This window comes from Amyelois transitella, chromosome 22 (assembly GCF_032362555.1).
Source record: "Amyelois transitella isolate CPQ chromosome 22, ilAmyTran1.1, whole genome shotgun sequence".
In the NCBI taxonomy this organism is placed as follows: Eukaryota; Metazoa; Arthropoda; class Insecta; order Lepidoptera; family Pyralidae; genus Amyelois; species Amyelois transitella.
In genome coordinates, this window is record NC_083525.1 from 7972448 (window position 1) to 7994637 (window position 22190).

A 22190-nucleotide genomic window follows, 5' to 3' on the forward strand; every position below is an offset into this window, starting at 1 on the left:
ACCACACGGTACTCAGGAACTACTGGTTCAAATTGAAAAATTTGTGTTGAATAGACCATTTATCGAGAAAGGCTTTAAGCTATATACCAACCCGCTGCAACTATAAGAAGCGAAGAAATAATTAAAAATGGGAAAAAAAACAGGGAAAATTATTCATCCTTGAGGGATTCAATGATGCACAAAATAACTATTCCACGCGGACGAAGTCGCGGGCACAGCTAGTTTTCTACATAAATGGCTAGACTAATAATCCAGTTTGAATCTAGCCTCGCCCACATCCGGTGGAAAACTTTTACAATTTGTAAACAAAATTATACATAGGTATAAAAACATCCTCTTTAAATCCTTTGAAGATGCGTCGTGCATTATTAATATGAATGCACAAATGTGCATTGCATGATTGGATTCCATTTGCGTCTGTGCGTCATTCTGTGGAATACTATGTACAGTAGGTTTATCATGGAATGCCGTGTGGTTCCCGGCACTTAAGAATAGGACCACTCCATGTCTATCCCATGGACGTCGTAAAAGGCGACTAAGGGATAGGCTTACAAAGTCGGGATAATTTTTAGGTGGTGGGCTAGCAATCTGTCATTGTTTGAATCTCAATTCCATCATTGAGTCATACAGCTGAACGTGGCTTTGTCTTTTCAAGACTGTTGGCTCTGTCTACCCCGTAAGGGATGTAGACGTGACTATATGTATGTGTAAAAAATTAACATCATCATCATCAATCATGAATATTATGGTTATACCTGAGTATATTCTCGAAGGAACTCTCACGACAACCACAATACTCGTAGAATTGTCTGCGGAATCCAAGGTCCCTATAATAGCAACATTGAGCATGGTTACGCCATGATTTTGTTAAGTTCGAGGTCACTAGTTGCAGGCATTGCGGATTTATACAGGGTGACATTTAAAACAACTGCATCCATTTAAACACAGACTATACCCATGCTTCTGAGCCGTTTGAGCCTATTTTTATTTAAATTAAACGTCATCATTTTCACATTTAAAAAAAAACCCTCAAAAACTACGTCACACGCTTTATAAAAGACCAATACACAAACTTAGTCGCCTTTTACGACATCCATGGGAACGAGATGGAGTGGTCCTATTCTTTTTTTTTTATTGGTGCCGGGAACCACACGGCTCTTAAAACTTTTAATGTTTTTTAATACACTTAACAGTTAAATTTATGCAGTTGAATTAAAAGTCACCCTGTGTATTTAACTAGTTGTCGCCCGTAGCTCTGCCTGCGTGCTCAGATACATAACAATTGTGATGATTAAGATCTAAGATATTTGTAAATTGACGTCCGATGAAAATGCTGCAGTGTAATTTGTTCCGCCGCCTTCTTTAACACAAGCGCTTTGGAAGCGGTATTTAATTTTAGTGATGTGACGTCAATAAGTGATACCTTGTATTCAAATTTAAAATAAATCTATTCTATTCTATTCAACACACGAAAGCGACAGCCTCGGAAATATTGCAAGCCCATCGCCTAAAAGAAGATTTCAAAGTTTATGAGTTTATCCCTTAGTCGCCTTTTACGACATCCATGGGAAATGGAGTGAAAGAAATGAGGGGAAGATATGTGTGGGCCACTCCATCTTTTATATTTTTTTATATTTGGTACCGGGATCCACACGGCACATAATTATGTATTTATTTTCTTATTTATGATTCGTATTGTTGAAATAATAATATTATTTGTCAATGTAATTGTATTTAATGAAAAATAAAAAGACTAAACTTTAATTTAATTTATTGAAAAGTTAAATGACATGGAAAAGTACTTGCGAAGGCCTATTTACTCAAGAAAATACATCTTTACACGTCACGTCTATACTTATCCCTTGCGGGGTAAACAGAGCCAACAGTCTTGAAAAGTCTGAAAGGCCACGTTCAGCTGTTCGGCTTAATGATAGAGTTGAGATTCAAATAGCGACAGGTTGCTAGCTCATCGCGTAAAGGAATAATCCCAAGTAAATTCGTTCATCCTAGGTCGCCCAAATAAATTTTGAGTTTTATACCCAATCTAAGATCATGGTCAACCGGGATCTTCTCTTAAGAGATGACGTTAGGAAGAAGAAGAATATACAGGCAGTTTCGTATAAACAAGATACCAAAAAAATTGGGAACCCTAACTAGGGGTCCAAAATATTTTAAACATATTTTTTTTAGTTTGTCATTTTGAAATTTAATTTTATTATTAGCATAGTTTAATTATATATTAATTCTGTATTATATTAGAAACAGCGTTTTCCCAGAAACTCTTTTTATCACTCTCGGAGTGGAAGATTTTTTTTAAATCTATCTATAAGATTTTCTTCATAAATTCAGAAATATCTTATTGCGATGTGCGTTGATAAATATGTCAGTCATTAGCCGACTTATACTTACCTTGTATATGGTTTGCAAGACTTGGCACTTTTACTCGGAAATGCTGACGTAATGTATAACATCTTAAATATAAACAAAATGCGAGTATTAATTTATAATTAAACACGGGCTTTTTAAACATACATACATATAATCACGTCTATATCCCTTGCGGGGTAGACAGAGCCAACAGTCTTGAAAATATTGATAGGCCACGTTCAGCTGTTTGGTTTTATGATGGAATTGAGATTCAAATAGTGACAGGTTGCTAGCCCATCGCCTAAAAGAAGAATCCCATGTTTATAAGCCTATCCTTAGTCGCCTTTTACGACATCCATGGGAACGAGATGGAGTGGTCCTATTCTTTTTTTTATTGGAGCCGGGAACCTTTTTAAAAGCTAATTTTATACTTATTACCTACCTAACTCAAAACCGAGGATGACGACTTGATAATTAAATGTCGAAAAGTGGAATATGAATCCTAATATGTATAAATAAAAAGTATTGTGCCGTGTGGTTCCCGGCACTAATAGAAAAAAGAATAGGACCACTCCATCTCTCTCCCATGGACGTCGTAAAAGGCGACTAAGGGGTAGGCTTATTAACTTGGGATTCTTCTTTTAGGCGATGGACTAGCGACCTGTCACTATTTGAATCTCAATTCTATCTTAAAGCCAAATAGCTAAACGTGGCCATATCAGTCTTTTCAAGACTGTTGGCTCTGTCTACCCCACAAGGGATATAGACGTGACCATATGTACATATGTGTGTATGTATCAACAACACACTAATATGTGCAACCCTTGCTGCACCTTTCCACTAACTGATCAATACAATATCGACTAAAGTCACCCTAATTTGCAATAGTGGGGTTGCAACCGGCAGCCCCCCTGGCGCCAAGACTTCCGGTCACCATTATCTATTTCCGGTTCGCTTCTAACGTGACAATATGACTTATAACTGACGGTTACGTAAAGCTTTGATGTTTTAATTTACCTTTTGTAACAGGTTTGATGTTAAAAAAGTACATAATTTATTCATACATACCTACATACGAGTATAATCACGCCTTTTTCCCCGGAGGGGTAGGCAGAACTTCAGCTGTATGGTTTAATGATAGAACTGATTCTGGTGAGATTCAAATAGTGACAGGTTGCTAGCCCATCGCCTAAAAAAGGAATCCCAAGTTTATAAGCCAATTCCCTTAGTCGCCCTTTACGACATCCATGGGAAAGAGACGGAGTGGTGGTGGTGGTGCCGGGAACCACACGGCACATTTTACACAAATTTATAGGGTTTTGTGTTTTAAACCTGACGATTTAAGCCAATTTTTCTCCCAATTATAGAATTCCATATAGAATTGTCCCCTCTAATAATCCGCACCCCTCGTTGGCAGGCGGGTCACGCGTAACTTAATTATTCAGCCGTTAGCCATGATTGACAGCGACTCGACGCCGCAATTTATATCTAATACATACATACATACATATGTTCACGTCTATATCCCTAGCGGGCTAGACAGAGCCAAAAGTTTTAAAAAGACTGATAGGCCACGTTCAGCTGTTTGGCTTAAGGAATTGAGATTCAAATTGTGATAGGTTGCTAGCCTGTCGCCTAAAAAAGAATCCCAAGTTTGTAATTTATATCTAATTATATTTGTCAACTGTGCTGCGCAGCGTATGGTCAACTTATCTTGCATACTCTGGTGTTAAATTATTGCAATTGTCTCATACAGTATACGCATACAAACTGCGTTGCGCAACGTATGGTCAACTCATCTTGCATACTCTGGTGTTACATTTTTGCGATTGTCTCATACAATATATAAAGCAGAGCTGACTGTAAAAGTGGGACAGGGCCGGCCTCGTCAAACTTTCAAGGACCAAAATTCGTTTGTCTGAAAAAAGGGAGATGATAGGAGTAACCGTAATCGTCGTATATGCACAAAAAGAGTTATAAGCGTGAAGGAAGCGGGAGGGATCTGTAAATGTAGACAGATGTGACGGTTTGTACGTATGTAACCCTTACAAACAAAAATCCCGCATCAAATTTGCAAAATTTACTTCTTTACAATCTTACTCGTATTTATATAATTCTCGTGTCAACAATGTTCGTTCCCGTGTTCCTCCGAAACGGCTCGACCCATAACTCATGAAATTTTGTGAGCATATTGAGTATATCTGATCTTTCATCTCAATGTGCAGGAAATGCGCGAACAAAGACTGCGATCTGGACTACGTGGCTGTAGGTAGCCGGCTGCGGGGCGCCATGGGCACCCGCCCCCCGGCGCGATTCTGGCCCCAACTGTGGGCCACCGTCGTGAGGAACCTGCTCCTCAAGAAGCGGGACACTAGGAAAACCCTCGCTGTAAGTCCTTCTTCCAAATTATTGCCAGATATCTGATTGATCATGACGTTTTCAAGAGTGGTGTGAACCACACGGCACATTTATCTGAATACTGAATAGATATCTCTACATATATATATATATAATCACGTCTATATCCCTTGCGGGGTACTGAGACAACCTTGAAAAGACTGATAGGCTACGTTCAGCTGTTTGGCTTAATGATAGAATTGAGATTCAAATGGTGACAGGTTGCTAGCCCATCGCCTAAAAGAAGAATCCCAAGTTCAAAAACATATCTCTTAGTCGCCTCTTATGACATCCATGGGAAAGAGAAGGAGTGGTCCTATTCTTTTTTAGCTATTGGTGTCGAGAACCACACGGCATTTACTTACTTACTGTAATTGTTCACAGGAGGTTCTTGTCCCACTATACTCTTTGGGGGTGCTGATCTTCCTCAAGATGCTGGTGCCCAACCCCAACTTCCCCGAGGTCAGGAAACCAGGGAGGATGTACCACATCCACCACGACGCCTTCCCTGAGAACCACTCCGTCGCTGTGGTGGCTGACTGGCAGAACGCCAATGGCACTGTTGTAAGTTATCAATTATATATGGTCACGTCTATATCCCTTGAGGGATAGACAGAGCCAACAGTCCCGAAAAGACTGAATGGCCAGGCTCAGCCATTTGGCTTAGTGATAGAATTGAGATTCAAATACCGAAACCCTCAAGAGTGAATAATTTTCCCAGTTTTTTTCACATATTCCATTACTTCTTCGCTACTTATAGTTGCAGCGTGATGTTATATAGCCTAAAGCCTTCCTTGATAAATGGTCTATTCAACGCAAAAATATTTTTTCAATTCGAACCTGTAGATCCTGAGATTAGGGCGTTCAAACAAACAAACTATCAAACTCTTCAGCTTTATAATATTAGTATAATAGATAATACAAAAAAATATGCTATATTTGACCGCTTAACTTATCCTTTAAGCATCCAAGATTATGAGCAGAAATTCTGACATATCACTCATATTTGTCCACAGAGCTTCCTAGAAGAGATCAACGCTCTACTCATGGAGTCTCGCCACCACGCCATCAACTGGATCCGCTATAACGACACCATAGAGCTGAATGATGCATACCACAACGACACCAGAAACTTTCCCATCGCAATCATCTTCCATTCCGACCCAACGGCTTATGGGGAGCCTCTGCGGTAAGTATTGAATTTATTACAGTAATATATTAAAGAATGAATGCCAAACAGCTAAACGTGGCCTATGTATTAGTCTTTACAAGACTGTTAGCTCTGTCTACCCCGCAAGGGATATAGACGTGATTATATGTATGTATGTATGTAAGTTTTTGAAAGAAATTTTCTGGGATGTAGTATCCGAATACCAATACAAAAAAAAGGACCACTCCATCTCTTTCCCATGGATGTCGTAAAATGCGACTAAGGGATAGGCTTACAAACTTGGGATTTTTTTTCAGGCGGATGGGCTAGCAACCTGTCACTATTTGAATCTCAATTCTATCATTAAGCCAAATAGCTGAACGTGGCCATTCAGTCTTTTCAAGACTGTTGGCTCTGTCTACCCCGCAAGGGATATGGATGTGACTATATGTATGTTAAATAGGTGATGAACATGTTAAATTTGACAAAGTTTTGGTGTAGCAATAGACGTTATCTTGGACAAGAACACGGCATTTATTTAACATCATCTCTCTTTTCCAGTTACACAATCAGAACTAACCCATCCCACGCTGGCACCCCGTCCACAAGAACCTTAACCACGTCACCAGCCAAATGCAGAGAAAGAACTGGAGTGAAAGACTGGTCTTCCGACTGGTCCAGGGGGGGGCAACTCATACCCTTGTCAGAGATGCATAGAGAAGACGCTTGTCCAGTGTTGCAATATTATTATTCAGGATTCCTGGCGCTGCAGATGCTGGTGGATTATGTAAAGATCAAGGTGCGGTTTTGTCTTTATTCTTCATCATACATACGTCACGTCACGTCACGTCTATATCCTTTGTGGGGTAGATAGAGCCAACAGTCTTGACTGATATGCCACGTTCAGCTATTCGGCTTAATGATAGAATTGAGATTAAAATAGTGACAGGTTGATAGCCCATCGCCTAAAAAAAAGAATCCCAATTTCGTAAGTCTATCCCTTAGTCGCCTTTTACGACATCCACGGGAAAGAGATGGAGTGGTCTTATTCTTTCTTGTATTGGTGCCGGGAACCACACGGCACCAATGCACCATAATGATTTGACCACTGACGCTCTGTCACTATTTGAATCTCAATTCTATCACTAGGCCAAACAGCTGAGCGTGGCCTATCAGTCTTTTTAAAACTGGTGGCTCTGTCTACCCCGCTAGACGTGATCATATGTATGTATCTATGATTGACAGATCGTGTGTGACCTTAGTGATATTTCCACAGCTAAAAAGCGAGAGTTTCAGCTTGGTTTGGTAGAAATATTATCTACTGTTCTACCCCTCAAGCCTCAGATTTTATCCATGTACAGTCCACAACATTTTATCATATATACAAAATATTCATGTAAAAAAATCATTACAAATTTCCTGCTGGTTCTCGACTACCAACAGACAGAGAACCTTTTACATCCATTAATTTAAATACTAAATATGGCGAAATCTTATTTATAATGTTAATACTAAAAAAAAACCCTTTTGCTGTTTTGTTATAATGGGTTTAATTTTCTCTAATTCATTTCGCTGTTATATGTTTATTCTGTTCATATTCGTTAGTTGTATAAGTACTCTTTGTGGGGAGAGGCTGGTGTACTAAGATACAAGCCCTGCTTAGTTCAGACTCCAGTCTCTCACAAACTTACTTTGTATAGTTATAGTTAACTTTTGTATACTTACATACCTATTTTTGATTTAAGTTGGTGTAGAGAAAAATAATGAAATTTGAATTTGAATTGAACATATCAACAGCCACAATTCTGAGCCATGTTTCTCACATTTATTCCCCCCATTCCAGCTGGACTCCGGCCGAGCGTTTCCACCCCCCGACATCCAACTCCTCCAGTTCCCCAAACGCCAACACACTGGTGATTGGCTGGTCATCTTCAGGGTCATCATGCCCATGTACATGGTGATGACGTTGTCGCAGTTCATCACCTATTTGTTGATGTTCGTCGTTGGCGAGAAGGAGAACAAGATCAGGGAGGGTATGAGGATTATGGGGCTGAAGGATTCTGTTTACTGGTAAGTGGGTGAAATTTTTTATTTTTAATGATTTCTATGAAATCTTTTTTTTGTAAGAAATTGTAGGTATTAATTAAAGTAAAGGATGTCGTAAAAGGCGACTAAGGGATAGGCTTACAAACTTGGGATTCTTTTTTAGGCGATTGGCTAGCAACCTGTCACTATTTGAATCTCAATTCTACCATTAAGCCAAATAGCTGAGTGTGGCCTATCGGTATTTTCAAGACTGTTGGCTCTGTCTTCCCCACAAGGGATATAGACGTGACCATATGTATGTATTAAAGTATAGTTTCATAGGCAGAATAATTTTAAAAAAGCCAATCAAGGGAAAGGCTTAATTCATTCGGAATTCCTCTTTTAGGCGATAGGGTAAAACAAATATGAGAGTAAATTCCATCACTAAGCGATCCAGTTGAACGTTTTGTTGTTGAACAAAACGGAACGGTTTGAACGGTTGTTTAAAATGAATTGGAAAACATACCGGCCACTAATAAAAAAAGTAATTATACCTACTTTTTATTCAAAGAAAAATCACGATCGTCTTTTGTTTACGATTATTTTCACAACAAAGTTTTCAGTGGTATTTCGGTCTTTTTTTAATACTGTTGACTCTGTTTACCTCGTAAGGGATAAAGACGAGATAGTGATATATGTTATTTATTGCTTTCAGGGGTTCCTGGTTTCTCATCTACGCTGTGTTCGTCACTATTCTGTCTTTAGTGAGCACCGTACTGTTATTTACATTGAAAGTAAGTTAAATATTACATACATACATATGTATAATCACGTCTATGTCCCTTGCGGTGTAGACAGAGCCAACAGTCTTGAGAAGACCCGACATCAATAAAAAAAAGGATAGGACCACTCCGTCTCATTCCCATGGACGTCGTAAAAGGCGACTAAGGGATAGGCTAATAAACTTGGGATTCTTCTTTTAGGCGATGGGCTAGCAACCTGTCAATGTTTGAAACTTTATATCATTTAGCCTAACAGCTGAACGTGGCCTATCAGTCTTTTTCAAGACTGTTGGCTCTGTCTACTCCGCATAGGGTATAGACGTGATGATATGTATTTATGTATGTATCATCATTATTAGTCAATAGTTCTAAACAATAATTGAGAGTGTGAAGGGAAAGGTCGGAGTGGGAAGACCTAGACGAACGTATCTTGATCAAATTAAGGACGTCCTGGTTAAGGGTCAGGTCAAGAGTACCCGAAACCGCCGAGCTTGCATGAAGAGAGTTATGAATGTGGACGAAGCGATTCCTTCGCTTCGTCCACATTCATAACTCTCTCACTCAACTCAATGTGGATAAAGCGAAAGAAGTATGCAGAGATCGTGGCTAGTGGAAAGAGATGGTCTCTGCGTAACCCTCCGGGAAAGAGGCGTGATTTTATGTATGTATGTATGTAATAATTGAATTAACACGTTTAAACTTTTTTTTTTAATAATTCATTTTAATTTTTTTTTAAAGGTATTCCAGCACTCCTCCTACGTGCTCATCTTCCTCCTGATGCTTCTCTTCGGATTCACCATCATCACCTTCGCTTTTATGCTGACGCCCTTCTTCGACCGAGCGCGGGTACGTATTTATTATTTCTATTCATTCATTCATTTGTTCGTTCGTTCATTCATTTATTAGTTCGTTCATTTATTAATTTATTATATACAGTAGCATTTAATACAGAAGTAATTCTAGTACAAAGGTGCTACTCATATTAATAGAAATATCTTCCAGTAGACCCATCTATACTTAATATTATAAAGCTGAAGAGTTTGTTTGTTTGTTTTTTTTTTTGAACGCGTTAATCTCAGGAATTACTGGTTCGAATTGAAAAATACTTTTCGTGTTGAACAGACCATTTATCGAGGAAGGCTTTAGGCTATATAACATCACGCTGAAACTATTAGGAGCAAAGAAATAATGGAAAATGTGCAAAAAAACGGGAGAAATTGTTCATCTTTGAGGGCTTCAATGATGCCTAAAATAACTATTCCACGCGGACGAAGTCGCGGGCACAGCTAGTCTTATATGTATATAAAATTCTCGTGTCACAATGCTCGTTCCCGTATGGGCTAGCAACCTGTCACTGTCACTATTTGAATCTCAATTCTATCATAAAGCCAAATAGCTGAGCGTGGCCTATCATTCTTTTCAAGACTGTTGGCTCTGTCTACCCCGCAAGGGATATAGACGTGACCATATGTATGTAAGGAATTAAGTAAATAAATAAATAAAATAAAAAATGTGTGGTTCCCGGCACCAATAAAAAAAAGAATAGGACCACTCCATCTCGTTCCCATGGATGTCGTAAAAGGCGACTAAGGGATAGGCTTATAAACTTGGGATTCTTCTTTTAGGCGATGGGCTAGCAACCCGTTACTATTTGAATCTCAATTCTATCACCAAGCCAAATAGCTGAGCGTGGCCTAACAGTCTTTTCAAGACTGTTGGCTCTGTCTACCCCGCAAGGGATATAGAGGTGACCATATGTATGTAAGGAAGTAAATAAATAAATAATTAAATAAAAAATGATTTATCCCCCAGACGGCTGGTATCTTGGGCAGCTTCGCCGTGAACCTGATGAGTGGGCTGTACTTCATTCAGGTCTTCGTGTCGAATGCCGACTCCCTTGCTTTTTGGTTTGTCTCCCTCATCAGCTCGAGTTGTTACGCGCTCGCCATGGACAAGGTAAACAGTTTTAGCATAATGTTCTTGAAGTAAATTCTCTTCTATTTCTTAAAATATTGATGTTCCATCGAATATTTTTCCAACTTTTAATCAATTGCGAAGAGTCACAAAGAGAGAGAGATATTATACTCATAATATCCGACACCCCTATAATTTACATACTTATAGTCACGTCTATATACCTTCAGGGGTAGACAGAGCAAACAGTCTTGTAAAGACTGATGGAATTGAGATTCAAATAGTGACATAAATTTTATTAAGCCTAGAGAGAGTCTGCAAAGCCTAAGTCTTTGGCCTGAGCACGTGCTTCAGAGCCAAAAAATGAAAAGTATGACGCACATATCAGTATCATCACATTTTTTTTTTACCTAAAAAGTTTTTTAAAGGCAGCCTTAAAAAGAACAGAGGATCCCAACAACCTTTGACCGAGTGAACTATGATAATAAAAGTGGAAATTTGCCCAAGATAGAATAAGAATAGAAGATATAAAAAGACTAAAAGGTCCGACCGTATCTTAAACGGTGACGCATTAAAATAAAGGACTTCTTGCCATCTCTACAAGTAATGTTTTGGGCTTAAGGCTTGCTGTAATTGGTAGAAGAGCTTAGAACCGGCAAGTGTTACTGAGAACATGCCAAAACGAGAGAGATAATTTTATTGTCCGGTGCCGTGTGGTTCCCGGCACTAATAAATAATAATAAAAAAGAAAAGGACCACTCCATCTCGTTCCCATGGTTGTCGTAAAAGGCGACTGAGGGATAATATTATAAACTTGGAAATCTTTTTAAATTCAAATTCAAAATTTTTTATTCATTACTATAGGATACTATATATCGCTTAATAATTGTCAAAACGTATGGTTTAACAACATTGGTTGACGTCAAATAAATTACTTAAAAACTAAGTTTACTGCCGCTTCCAAGGCGTCAGTGCAGAAGAAGCGGTAACAAACTGCACTGCAGCAATTTCTTCATCAACGTTAACTTCACAATATTAATTTAACTTAGAATAGAATGAATAAGTAAAATAAATTTAGTCGATGGGCTAGCAATCTGGCACAATATGAATTACAATTCAATCATTAAGCCAAACAGCTGAATGTGGCCTATCTGTCTCTTCAAGACAGTTGGCTCTGTCTACCCCGCAAGGGGTATAGACGTGATTGTATGTATGTATATGATAATTTTATCTATGGATTTCCCTTCCACCAGGCTCTGGTCCTGGACATGGCCGGCGTGGGGGTGACCTGGGAGAACCTCTGGAGCGGACCCGGGGTCCCATTCGGGGGCAGCCTCATCATGATGGCGGTGGACACCGTGCTGTACGCGCTGGTGGCGTACTGGCTGGACGCGGTGATACCCAGTGAGTACCTCTGACGACGACAAGGGGTCTTCCCATACTCCCAAGGAGGAGTCGGAGTAAATGGTCAGGGCTTTTGGCCCTCTCCATTAGCTTGTAGCGGGAGCGACGCTCCACGTTGACGAGCAAAGCTCGGTCAACCAGGTACTTAATATTTGATCCAGGATCAGATGTTGTTTATGATTAGTTACTTTAATTTGAGTCGTGGGTTCATCTTTAATCTATCATCCAAAAGGTGGTAAAGTCAGGTTATTTCAGGGGGTGACTACCGTCTTCTCTCACCTTAGAGTGTTACCATACCAAAAGAAATAAGGTCAATTAAGTTAACTGTCGAAACAATCTTTACAAAAGTGGAAAGTCTTACATACATACATACATATGATCACGTCTTTATCCCTTACGGGGTAGACAGAGCCAACAGTCTTGAAGACTAAATGGCCACGTTCAGCTATTTGGCTTAATGATAGAATTGAAATTCAAAAAGTGACAGGTTGCTAGCCGATCGCCTAAAAGAAGAATCCCAAGTTTATAAGCCTATCCCTTAGTCGCCTTTTACGACATCCATGGGAAAGAGATGGAGTGGTCCTATTCTTTTTTGTATTGGTGCCGGGAACCACACGGCACTACACGTACACGTACATAAAATACAATCAAGAGAGCAATATCTGTGAGCATTTTTTCATTCCAGGTGAGTACGGCATAAAACAGAAGCCCTGGTTCTGTCTGCTGCCTTCCTTCTGGCTGGGCAGCCGCCGCGGCAGAGTTTCAGCTATACACTTCCACTCCAATGGAGAAGCCGCCCATAACAAGGATGTCGAGCCAGTACCCAGGTAAGAAATGGCCGTCATATTTTTTAACTACTTATACATATATAAAATCACGACATTTTCTCGGCGGGGTTTGCAGAGAATTACATCTTTCCACTTGACACGATCTCTGCATACTTCTTTCGCTTCGTCCACATTCATAACTCTCTTCATGCAACCTCGGCAGTTTCGGGTACTCTTGACCTGACCTTTTCCAGGACGTCCTTAATTTGATCAAGATACGTTCATCTTGGCCTTCCAACTCCAATCTTTCCCTCCACACTCTCCTTAGATATTTACTTAGTCAACCTCAGTCAAGTCATCTTCTTTACATGACCAAACCATCTTAACATAACCTTTTCTATTTCTGTTACTATATCTTTTCCCTTATCACGCTGTTTCCTAAGAGATGTTTTTAAATTATTGTAATGCACCTTGATAGAAATTACAATGAAAGTTTTTCAACAGCCTCGGAGAAAATCAATTAGGAATTAGTATCCCAATTTGTCCCAATAATGTCTTGTTGGAACAGAAAAGAAGTGATCATTTCCTTACTAGAAACCGTAACGATGTGACAATATATATTTATATCTTCTACCAGGGAACTCCAAGACAAAGAAGCCATCAGAATAGTCGGTCTCCAGAAGAGTTTCCGTCACTGTCGCAAGCCGGAGATTAAAGCTATCGACGGCATAGACCTGAGCATCTACGAGGGCCAGATCACAGCCGTCCTGGGGCACAATGGAGCGGGGAAGTCTACGTTGTTCAACATCCTGACTGGCCTCACGTCTCCTACTGCTGGAACGGCTTATGTGTATGGGTTGGATGTTAGGTAAGTTAGTAAAGTATGGTTCAGTGTACACCTTCTGGGCGTTATAAGGACAGACTTAACAAGGAGAGGAACAATAAAAAAATATTAGAGTGCTTATTGGCTCAATATGGTGACCTTCTAGGTGTAATAAGAACAGACTTAAGAAAGAGAGGAACAATTAAAATAGTTTTAGAGTGCCTATTGGCTTTTACTGTCTCATTTTTATGTCACAAGGTGCTTATAGTTTTGAGCAGCATATACCATTTTGTGTAATATTGTTGGGCATATTACGTGAAGAACCAAAATCATTGCTTAAATTGTAAGGTCTAGAGAATATAAGTAAGTTCCAGGTTTAACCATGGTCTTCTGATATTGATTTTATTATTAATATTGACATATATCCGAAGCAAGCCGTGGTCTTCTGATATTAATATGTTATTATGTGTTTCCAGGGATCCTAATGACATGCACGAGATCAGGCAGATGATCGGGGTGTGTCCGCAACAGGACGTGCTGTTTGACCTCCTGTCTGTGAAGGAACACCTTCAGTTCTTCGCCGCTGTGAAGGTAAAATCATCCATACACATAATAAAACTGTAACTGAACTTTGTCTGTACATTGAAGATATTTAGTATTGAATAATGTCCACTTTGTGGTTTACTTTTCTTGTATGATTTCATGAGAATACTTGATCTCAGAAATAGAATAATTGATCTTACGAAGATAAAAGGTCCTTCTAAGTGTACGCAGAAGATATTAACTTCAGTAGTTATAGCGGAAAAAAGAAACAATTACAAAGTCACTATATCATCTAACGGTTAAAAACGATCTTGCTGTGGTTCTTTAATGGTTGACTAAGCAGATATACAAGTAGAGTTTGGAGGGAAAGGTCGGAGTGGGAAGACCTAGACGAACGTATCTTGATCAAATTAAGGACGTCCTGGTAAAGGGTCAGGTCGAGAGTGCCCGAAACCGCCGAGCTTGCATGAAGAGAGTTATGAATGTTGACGAAGCGAAGGAAGTATGCAGGGATCGTGGCAAGTGGAAAGAGGTAGTCTCTGCCTACCCCTCCGGGAAAGAGGCGTGATTTTGTGTATGTATGTAAGTAATTCTTTCATTTTCCCCTCTGTTACCCAGGGTATACCTCGCAAACGGGTACCTGACGAGATCCACAAGTCGTTATCTGACGTGGGTCTACTGGACCAGGCTGGGGTATTCGCCAAGCATCTGTCAGGGGGTCAGAAGAGGAAGCTTAGTATAGCCATCGCGTTTATTGGAGATCCTAAGGTAAGTCTTTTGAGTGTGTACTCATTGCATTGCTAGTGGTAACGCTTTAAGATTTCAAGAAAGACACGAGGGAGACAATGAATGTACATAGATGACTTGATGAGTTAATGATTACCCACAGCGCGACTGACATCTGATATATAAAGCCCAAATGTTAGGCTAGAACCTATTTCTGGGAAAACCTATCTTGAATTTAAAGGATATTTAAACCCCAATGTAGGCCTACGTTTAGTTAAAGGCTGTTTCCATAACAACTTCTGCAACTACAGGCCGTGTGCCAAACCAGTAGATGGATCTATCCGTGCCTTTTTATGGATCAGTCCCGAATTTACCGGGATTTTGTGTTCACCGTTTTGTTTTTGTTGTGCCGTCTGGTTCCCGGCACCAATACAAAAAAGAACAGGACCACTCCATTTCTTTCCAATGGATGTCGTAAAAGGCGACTAAGGGATAGGCTTACAAACTTGGTATTCTTTTTTAGGCGATGGGCTAGCAACCTGTCACTATTTGAATCTCAATTCTATCTTAAAGCCAAATAGCTGAACGTGGCCTATCAGTTCGCTCAAGACTGTTGGCTCTGTCTACCCCGCAAGGGACATAGACGTGGCCATATGTATATATGTATATTTTTTGTTCACTTAGCTAACATTGGGCGAGGAGCTTTACATAACCTTCATGTTCTTGGAGATACTAATGTAACACATTCTGTTTTAAAAGGATTTTGCCATTTCAACAGATAATAATTCTGGATGAGCCGACGGCTGGTGTAGATCCAGTATCCAGGAGACAGACGTGGAGGATACTGCAGAGGGCCAAGCGAGGGAAGGTGTTACTCCTCACTACACATTTCATGGACGAAGCCGACATACTGGGCGATAGGAAGGCTGTTATAAGTAAAGGAAGGGTGAGTGTATATTTAGACGACTTTATTCTCTTAGGGTTTGTTTTGGCAAGACAAAAGGGACAGACAAAATCACAAAATACTATTACAGCGTGTCATAGTTTAAATAGTACATACATACATATGGTCACGACTATATCCCCTGTGGGGTAGACAGAGCCAACAGTCTTGTAAAGACTGATAGGCCACGCTCAGCTATTTGGCTTAATGATAGAATTGAGATTCAAATAGTGACAGGTTGCTAGCCCATCGCCTAAAAGAAGAATCCCAAGTTTATAAGAGAGATGGAGTGGTCTTATTTTTTTTACTATAGGTGCCGGGAACCACATGGCATAATTAGTATAGATTTTTCTTATTTGCTTTATAACATTAGTATAGATTTTTCTTAATTATTTGCTTTATAACATTAGTATAGATTTTTCATAATTACATCCTAGGTCCGCTGCGCCGGCACCTCCCTGTTCCTGAAGAACAAGTTCGGCATCGGCTACCACCTGACGCTGGTGCTGGAGGGCGCCTGCCGGGAGCACCAGATCACCCGCCTGGTGCGAGGCCACGTGCCCCGCGCCGAGAAAGCCAGGCGCCATGGCAGGGAGCTGTCGTACATCCTCCCTCATTACGCCGTCCATTTATTCCCGCCGCTGTTTCATGCTATTGAGCACGAAATCAAGGAGAAGACCAGTAGACTTGGTGAGAGTTTTGCAATTGCAGCTATGACATCCTCCCTCATTACGCCGTCCATTTGTTCCCGCCGCTGTTTCATGCTATTGAGCACGAGATCAAGGAGAAGACCAGTAGACTTGGTGAGAGGTTTGCAATTGCAGCTATGACATCCTCCCTCATTACGCCGTCCATTTGTTCCCGCCGCTGTTCCACGCTATTGAGCATGAGATCAAGGAGAAGACTAGTAGACTTGGTGAGTTTTGTAATTGCAGCTAAGTGGATCGCTGGAGCACATTTATTTATTTTATGTATATATTTATGAACATTAAGGATAAAAATGAGAATAAAACTTAAACATACATATATATCACGTCTATATCCCTCGCGGGGTAGAGAGACTCAACAGTCTTGAAAAGACTGAATGGCCACGTTCAACTGTTTGGCTTAATGATAGAATTGACATTCAAATAGTGACAGGTTGCTAACCAATCGCCTAAAAGAAGAATCCCAAGTTTATAAGCCTATCCCTTAGTCGCCTTTTACGACATCCATGGGAACAAGATGGAGTGTTCCTATTCTTTTTTTATTGGCGCCGGGAACCACACGGCAGACTGGAACATGCTAAGAGATTTAACTTTCCTGTAATCTTTCCTCAGGGATAACGAGTTACGGCGTCTCAATGACAACTCTAGAAGAAGTATTCCTGAGTCTCGAAGGGGAGAACGCTGAAGAGACGGAGGCGGTGGAGGGAGTGTCATCAGTGAAGCTAGTTAGGGCTCGGGCGCTGTCCAGGAGTTTGTCTTTGCAGAGCAAGTCTTTGAGCTATCAGGTATGTAAGCTAAGACGGCCTCTGTGGCGCAGCGGTAGTACGCTTTTCTGTGACTCAAGAGGTCCCGGGTTCGAATCCCGGCCAGGGCATAATGAGAAAAGAACTTTTTCTGATTGGTCTGGGTCTTGGATGTTTATCTATATAAGTATTTGTTATAAATTATAGTATCGTTGAGTTAGTATCTCGCAACACAAGTTTCGAACTTACTTCGAGGCTAACTCAATCTGTGTAATTTGTCCCGAATATATATATATATATGTTAATTAAAAAATCATTAAATCTATAGATACATACCCACGTTAGGCCAAACGTTACAGAAAAAAATGTTTTGTTTGTTTGTTTGTAAAATATTTATTGCATAGAAATACATAATAATCTTTGCTCTCTTCACAGGAGTTGAATGACAAGGATGGACAAAAGGCGACCTCACTGCCGACCCAGGCTTCACACGCGTTACATTCCACCACTCATGGGGTAGAGCATGTTAAGGTTTGTTAGCCTCTTATTTATAAATCATACCCTCAAAACCGTGTGGTTCCCGGCACCAATACACAAAAGAATAGGACTACTCCATCTCTTTCCAATGGATGTCGTAAAAGGCGACTAAGGGATAGGCTTACAAACTTGGGATTCTTTTTTAGGTGATGGGCTAGCAACCTGTCGCTAGTTGAATCTCAATTCTATCGTTAAGCCAAATAGCTGGACGTGGCCATTCAGTCTTTTCAAGACTGTTGGCTCTGTCTACCCCGCAAGGGATAAAGACGTGACCGTATGTATGTGTGTATGTACCCTCAAAACCATACGGCAATTTTATTTGAAGTTTCGACTCTCATTGCAGCTACGTACCAATGAAATAATGCTGCAGTGCAGTTTGTTACCGGTTCTTGTGTGCTGACGCTTTGGACATATATACATACACGTCTATATTCCTTGCGGGGAAGACAGAGCTAGCAGTCTTAAAAGACCGATAAGCCACGTTCAAGTGTTTGGCTGGATGATAGAATTGAGATTCAAATAGTGACAGGTTGCTAGCCCATCGCCTAAAAGAATTAGTCGCCTTTTACGACATCCACAAGAAAGAGATGCAGTGGCCCTATTCTTTTTTCAATTAGTGCCGGGAACCACACGGCACACGCTTTGGAAGCGGCAGTAAACTTTGGTTTAAGTAATCTATTTGACGTCAACCAATTTTGTGAGTCTCAGTAGACGCCCTCAGTGACTTAGTGAAGACCAACCCGTCTTATTCTAAGTTTTTCTTCAATAAATACCCTCCAATTTTTTTTTAAATTTTATTCCTTCACTTCTCACAGGTGACACCCGAAATGCCAGTGTCAGTAGACGCCCTCAGCGACGTGGTGAAGACCAGCCCGTCTTGTTGGCGGACGTTCTGCGCGCTGGTCTACATCAGGACCGTCAGGATGATACGGGACCCTTACAAGCTGTACGTCATGATCTTCATGCCTATCAGTAAGTATGGGGTAACATTCGTCCAGGGCATATACATATAAAAATTACAGAACATTTGCTTCGTAAAAACCAAAATCTTAGTAAACTTGGTTTTCTGCCGGTGAATTTGAATTTTGATTATTATAGATTTATATCCAGCTTTTATTTATAAGGTTTCATAAAATAGGGGAAGACCGAAGAAGAGATGGATGGACGGCGTAAAGGATAGTATGAGTAGATGGTCACGTCTATATCCCTTGCGGGGTAGTCAGAGCCAAAAGTCTTAAAAAGACTGATAGGCCACGTTCAGCTGTTTGGCTTACTGATAGAATTGAGATGTCAAATAGTGACAGGTTGCTAGCCCATCGCCTAAAAGAACAATCCCGAGTTTACAAGCATATCCCTTAGTCGCCTATTACGACATCCATGGGAATGAGATGGAGTGGTCCAATCCTGTTTTTTTATCAGTGCCCAGAACCACACGGCACTACAGGTAATATAGGGTACTCTTCACTTAACGACGCATAGAGATGATACTGATGATAATGATGATGATTATTATGTTACAGTATCCTGCGCCCTCGGCCTCTACATGAAATCGCGACAGATCGTGTTCTTCCGCACGCAACCGCTCAAACTAGACCCTAACGCGTACTTCAACAAGACACCAATCGCTTTGTACAGCGAACAAAACAATGATCGAGAAATTGCCGATTTGAGAACCTCCCTGGAAACGTTGGGGGCGTACCCTATAGTGGATTTCAACGGGACCTTCTCCAGCCTCCTGGACATGGAGAATTTCGGCGCGTTCAGCCTAAGAGATAGTCCCGTGTCGTTCGCTAAGATAATGGCGTATTACAACAGCACGTATACCCACAGTTTGCCGATCATCATCAACTTGTTGGATAATAGTATTTACAGGTATGGTTTCTTCTTCACAATCATCATCAACATACATACGTCTATATCCCTTGCGGGGTAGACAGAGCCAACGGTCTTGAAAAGACTGATAGGCCACGTTCAGCTATTTCGCTTAATGATAGAATTGAGATTCAAATAGTGACAGGTTGCTAGCCAATCCTGTAAGTCTATCCCTTGCGAAGTAGACAGAGCCTACAGTCTCGTAAAGACTGATAGGCCACGTTCAGCTATTTGGCTTTAAGATAGTATTATTCTAAGTTAATTATTGAAATTTGCTTTCCAGAATTATAATGCAGTCAACCGGTCTACTGGACAGCTGGAAACCGATCGAGGTTCTGTCCCACCCGTTCCAGCAGACGGAGCAGCAGGAGGAGTTCAACCTGGGCAACGTGGTGTGCGCCATATTCATGGGGATGATCTTCGCGCTGGTACCTGTAACCTTGGCCGTGGACATTGTATACGATCGGGAGGTGAGAATTCTTATGAAAATGAAAATGAAAATCGAAACATAATAAAACTGTGACTGAACTTTGTCTGTACATTGAAGATATTTAAGAAAAAAAATATAAGGGGTCTTTTAAGGGTCAATAGAAGCCAAAACAATTTTTTTTAGAATTTTTGTCTGTCTGTCTGTCTGTCTGTCTGTCTGTCTGTATGTTTGTACGCGCATCACGCAAAATCTACCGAACGGATCTGAACGAAATTCGGCACAGATATATTTAGTAACCTGGATTAGAATAAAGGCTACTTTTTATCCTGAAATTCTATCCCAAGGGGATGAAATAGGGGGTGCAAGTTTGTATGGAACTTCGTCATTTTTAAATCGATATTAAAAGCTGTTAATAATTATAATACTATAACATAGACTGATAGACAAAACTGTAGTCAAAATCTATACTAATATTATAAAGCTTAAGAGTTTGTTTGTTTGAACGCGCTAATTTCAGGAAGTGCTGCATCGAATTGAAATAATCTTTTTGTGTTGAATAGACCAATTATCGAGGAAGGCTTTAGGCTATATAACATCACGCTGCAACTGTAAGGAGCGAAGAAATAATGGAAAATGTGAAAAAAAACACGGCGAAAATTATTCACCCTTGAGGGCTGCAATGATGCCCAAAATAACTATTCCACGCGGACGGAGTCGCGGGCACAACTAGTATGAAAATATTTTATTAGTTTAACAAAGTGGTACAGTTTAACAAGTATTTGTGACCTTCCATTGGGTGAGAAACACCTGTATCAGAAAGCCACGCTCTTCCTTAACAATGGTATTACAGTACCCAAAAACTTAATTCTAGTTACAAATGAGTAGTGTAGATTACAACAAATGAATGAAAGGTATGTGTGTATGTCTCATTGTGCAAGTGTTGAACCTATCTTGATAAATCTTTGCTCTAAGATCTAAGAAAGGTCTACGAAAAGAAACATTAGATAGATATATGTATAAACGTATAATCACGTCTATATCCCTTGCGGTGTAGACAGGGCCAACAGTCTTGAAAAGACTGATAGGCCACGTTCAGCTATTTGGCTTAATGATAGAATTGAGATTCAAATAGTGACAGGTTGCTAGCCCAACGCCTGAAAGAAGAATCCCAAGTTTAATAAGCCTATCCCTTAGTCGCCTTTCATGGGAACGAGATGGAGTGGTCCTATTCTTTTTTTACCCGCAATCGTCGAATATGCATGAAAAGAGTAATGAGTGTGGAGGAAGCGGTAGAGGTCTGCAAGGATCGTAGCAAGTGGAAATCCGTAGTCTCTGCCTACCCCAATAGATGACAGGCGTGATGGTATGTATACATACATATGGTCACGTCCATATCCCTTGCGGGGTAGACAGAGCCGACAGTCTTGAAAAGTCTGAATGGCCACGTTCAGCTATACATGGTATGTTTGTTTGTTTGTTTGTTTGTAAATTCTTTATTGCACATAAAAATAAATAAAACAAATTACAAAACAGTTATTGGATTTAGAAGAATATGTACAATGGCGGACTTATCCCCAATGGGATTTCTTCCAGTCAACCAAAATATAAAGGAAAATCCATAATTAAAAAGGCAGCGCACATAAAAAGCATTGAGATGCAGTAAAATAAACAATAAATTTCTACATAATTAAAGATAAATATACATAAATAATATATATATATATAAACTTACATATTTATAAGTACACTCAATTGTTAGATGCATCAGAATACAGTCTTTTGATAAGTGATTTAAAAGAACTAAGGTTCAGAGCAGATCTCGTATCTTGTGGTATGAAGGTATGTATTATTTTATGTTCCAGATAAAAGCGAAGAACCAGCTTCGCGTCAACGGCCTTTCAATGAGCATGTACTTCCTCACGTACTTCACTATTCTGATCTTCATCATGATCATCACCAGCGCGGGGGTCCTCGTGTTGGTATGTGGTTTTGGTATCAAGAGTTTATTCTCACAAAAGATTCCATTAAATCCACTTACACGAGAACTTGGGATTCTTCTT

General features: G+C 40.1%; 1 protein-coding gene across 1 annotated transcript in view; it reads left to right on the forward strand.

The window, feature by feature from the left end:
* The window catches only part of LOC106129842 (cholesterol transporter ABCA5), a 46812-nt gene that overhangs the window by 7283 nt on the left and 17339 nt on the right, over positions 1–22190 (forward strand). Inside the window, exons 2-22 of the mRNA XM_060950704.1 lie at positions 4593–4755; positions 5149–5328; positions 5781–5953; positions 6476–6713; positions 7758–7984; positions 8655–8733; positions 9460–9567; positions 10534–10677; positions 11889–12039; positions 12725–12866; positions 13444–13674; positions 14106–14220; positions 14791–14940; positions 15677–15844; positions 16279–16531; positions 17161–17333; positions 17727–17822; positions 18644–18800; positions 19349–19700; positions 19984–20170; positions 21993–22109. Coding sequence (XP_060806687.1) covers positions 4593–4755; positions 5149–5328; positions 5781–5953; positions 6476–6713; positions 7758–7984; positions 8655–8733; positions 9460–9567; positions 10534–10677; positions 11889–12039; positions 12725–12866; positions 13444–13674; positions 14106–14220; positions 14791–14940; positions 15677–15844; positions 16279–16531; positions 17161–17333; positions 17727–17822; positions 18644–18800; positions 19349–19700; positions 19984–20170; positions 21993–22109 — 3604 coding nt within the window. The remainder of the gene's footprint in view (positions 1–4592; positions 4756–5148; positions 5329–5780; positions 5954–6475; positions 6714–7757; positions 7985–8654; positions 8734–9459; positions 9568–10533; positions 10678–11888; positions 12040–12724; positions 12867–13443; positions 13675–14105; positions 14221–14790; positions 14941–15676; positions 15845–16278; positions 16532–17160; positions 17334–17726; positions 17823–18643; positions 18801–19348; positions 19701–19983; positions 20171–21992; positions 22110–22190) is intronic.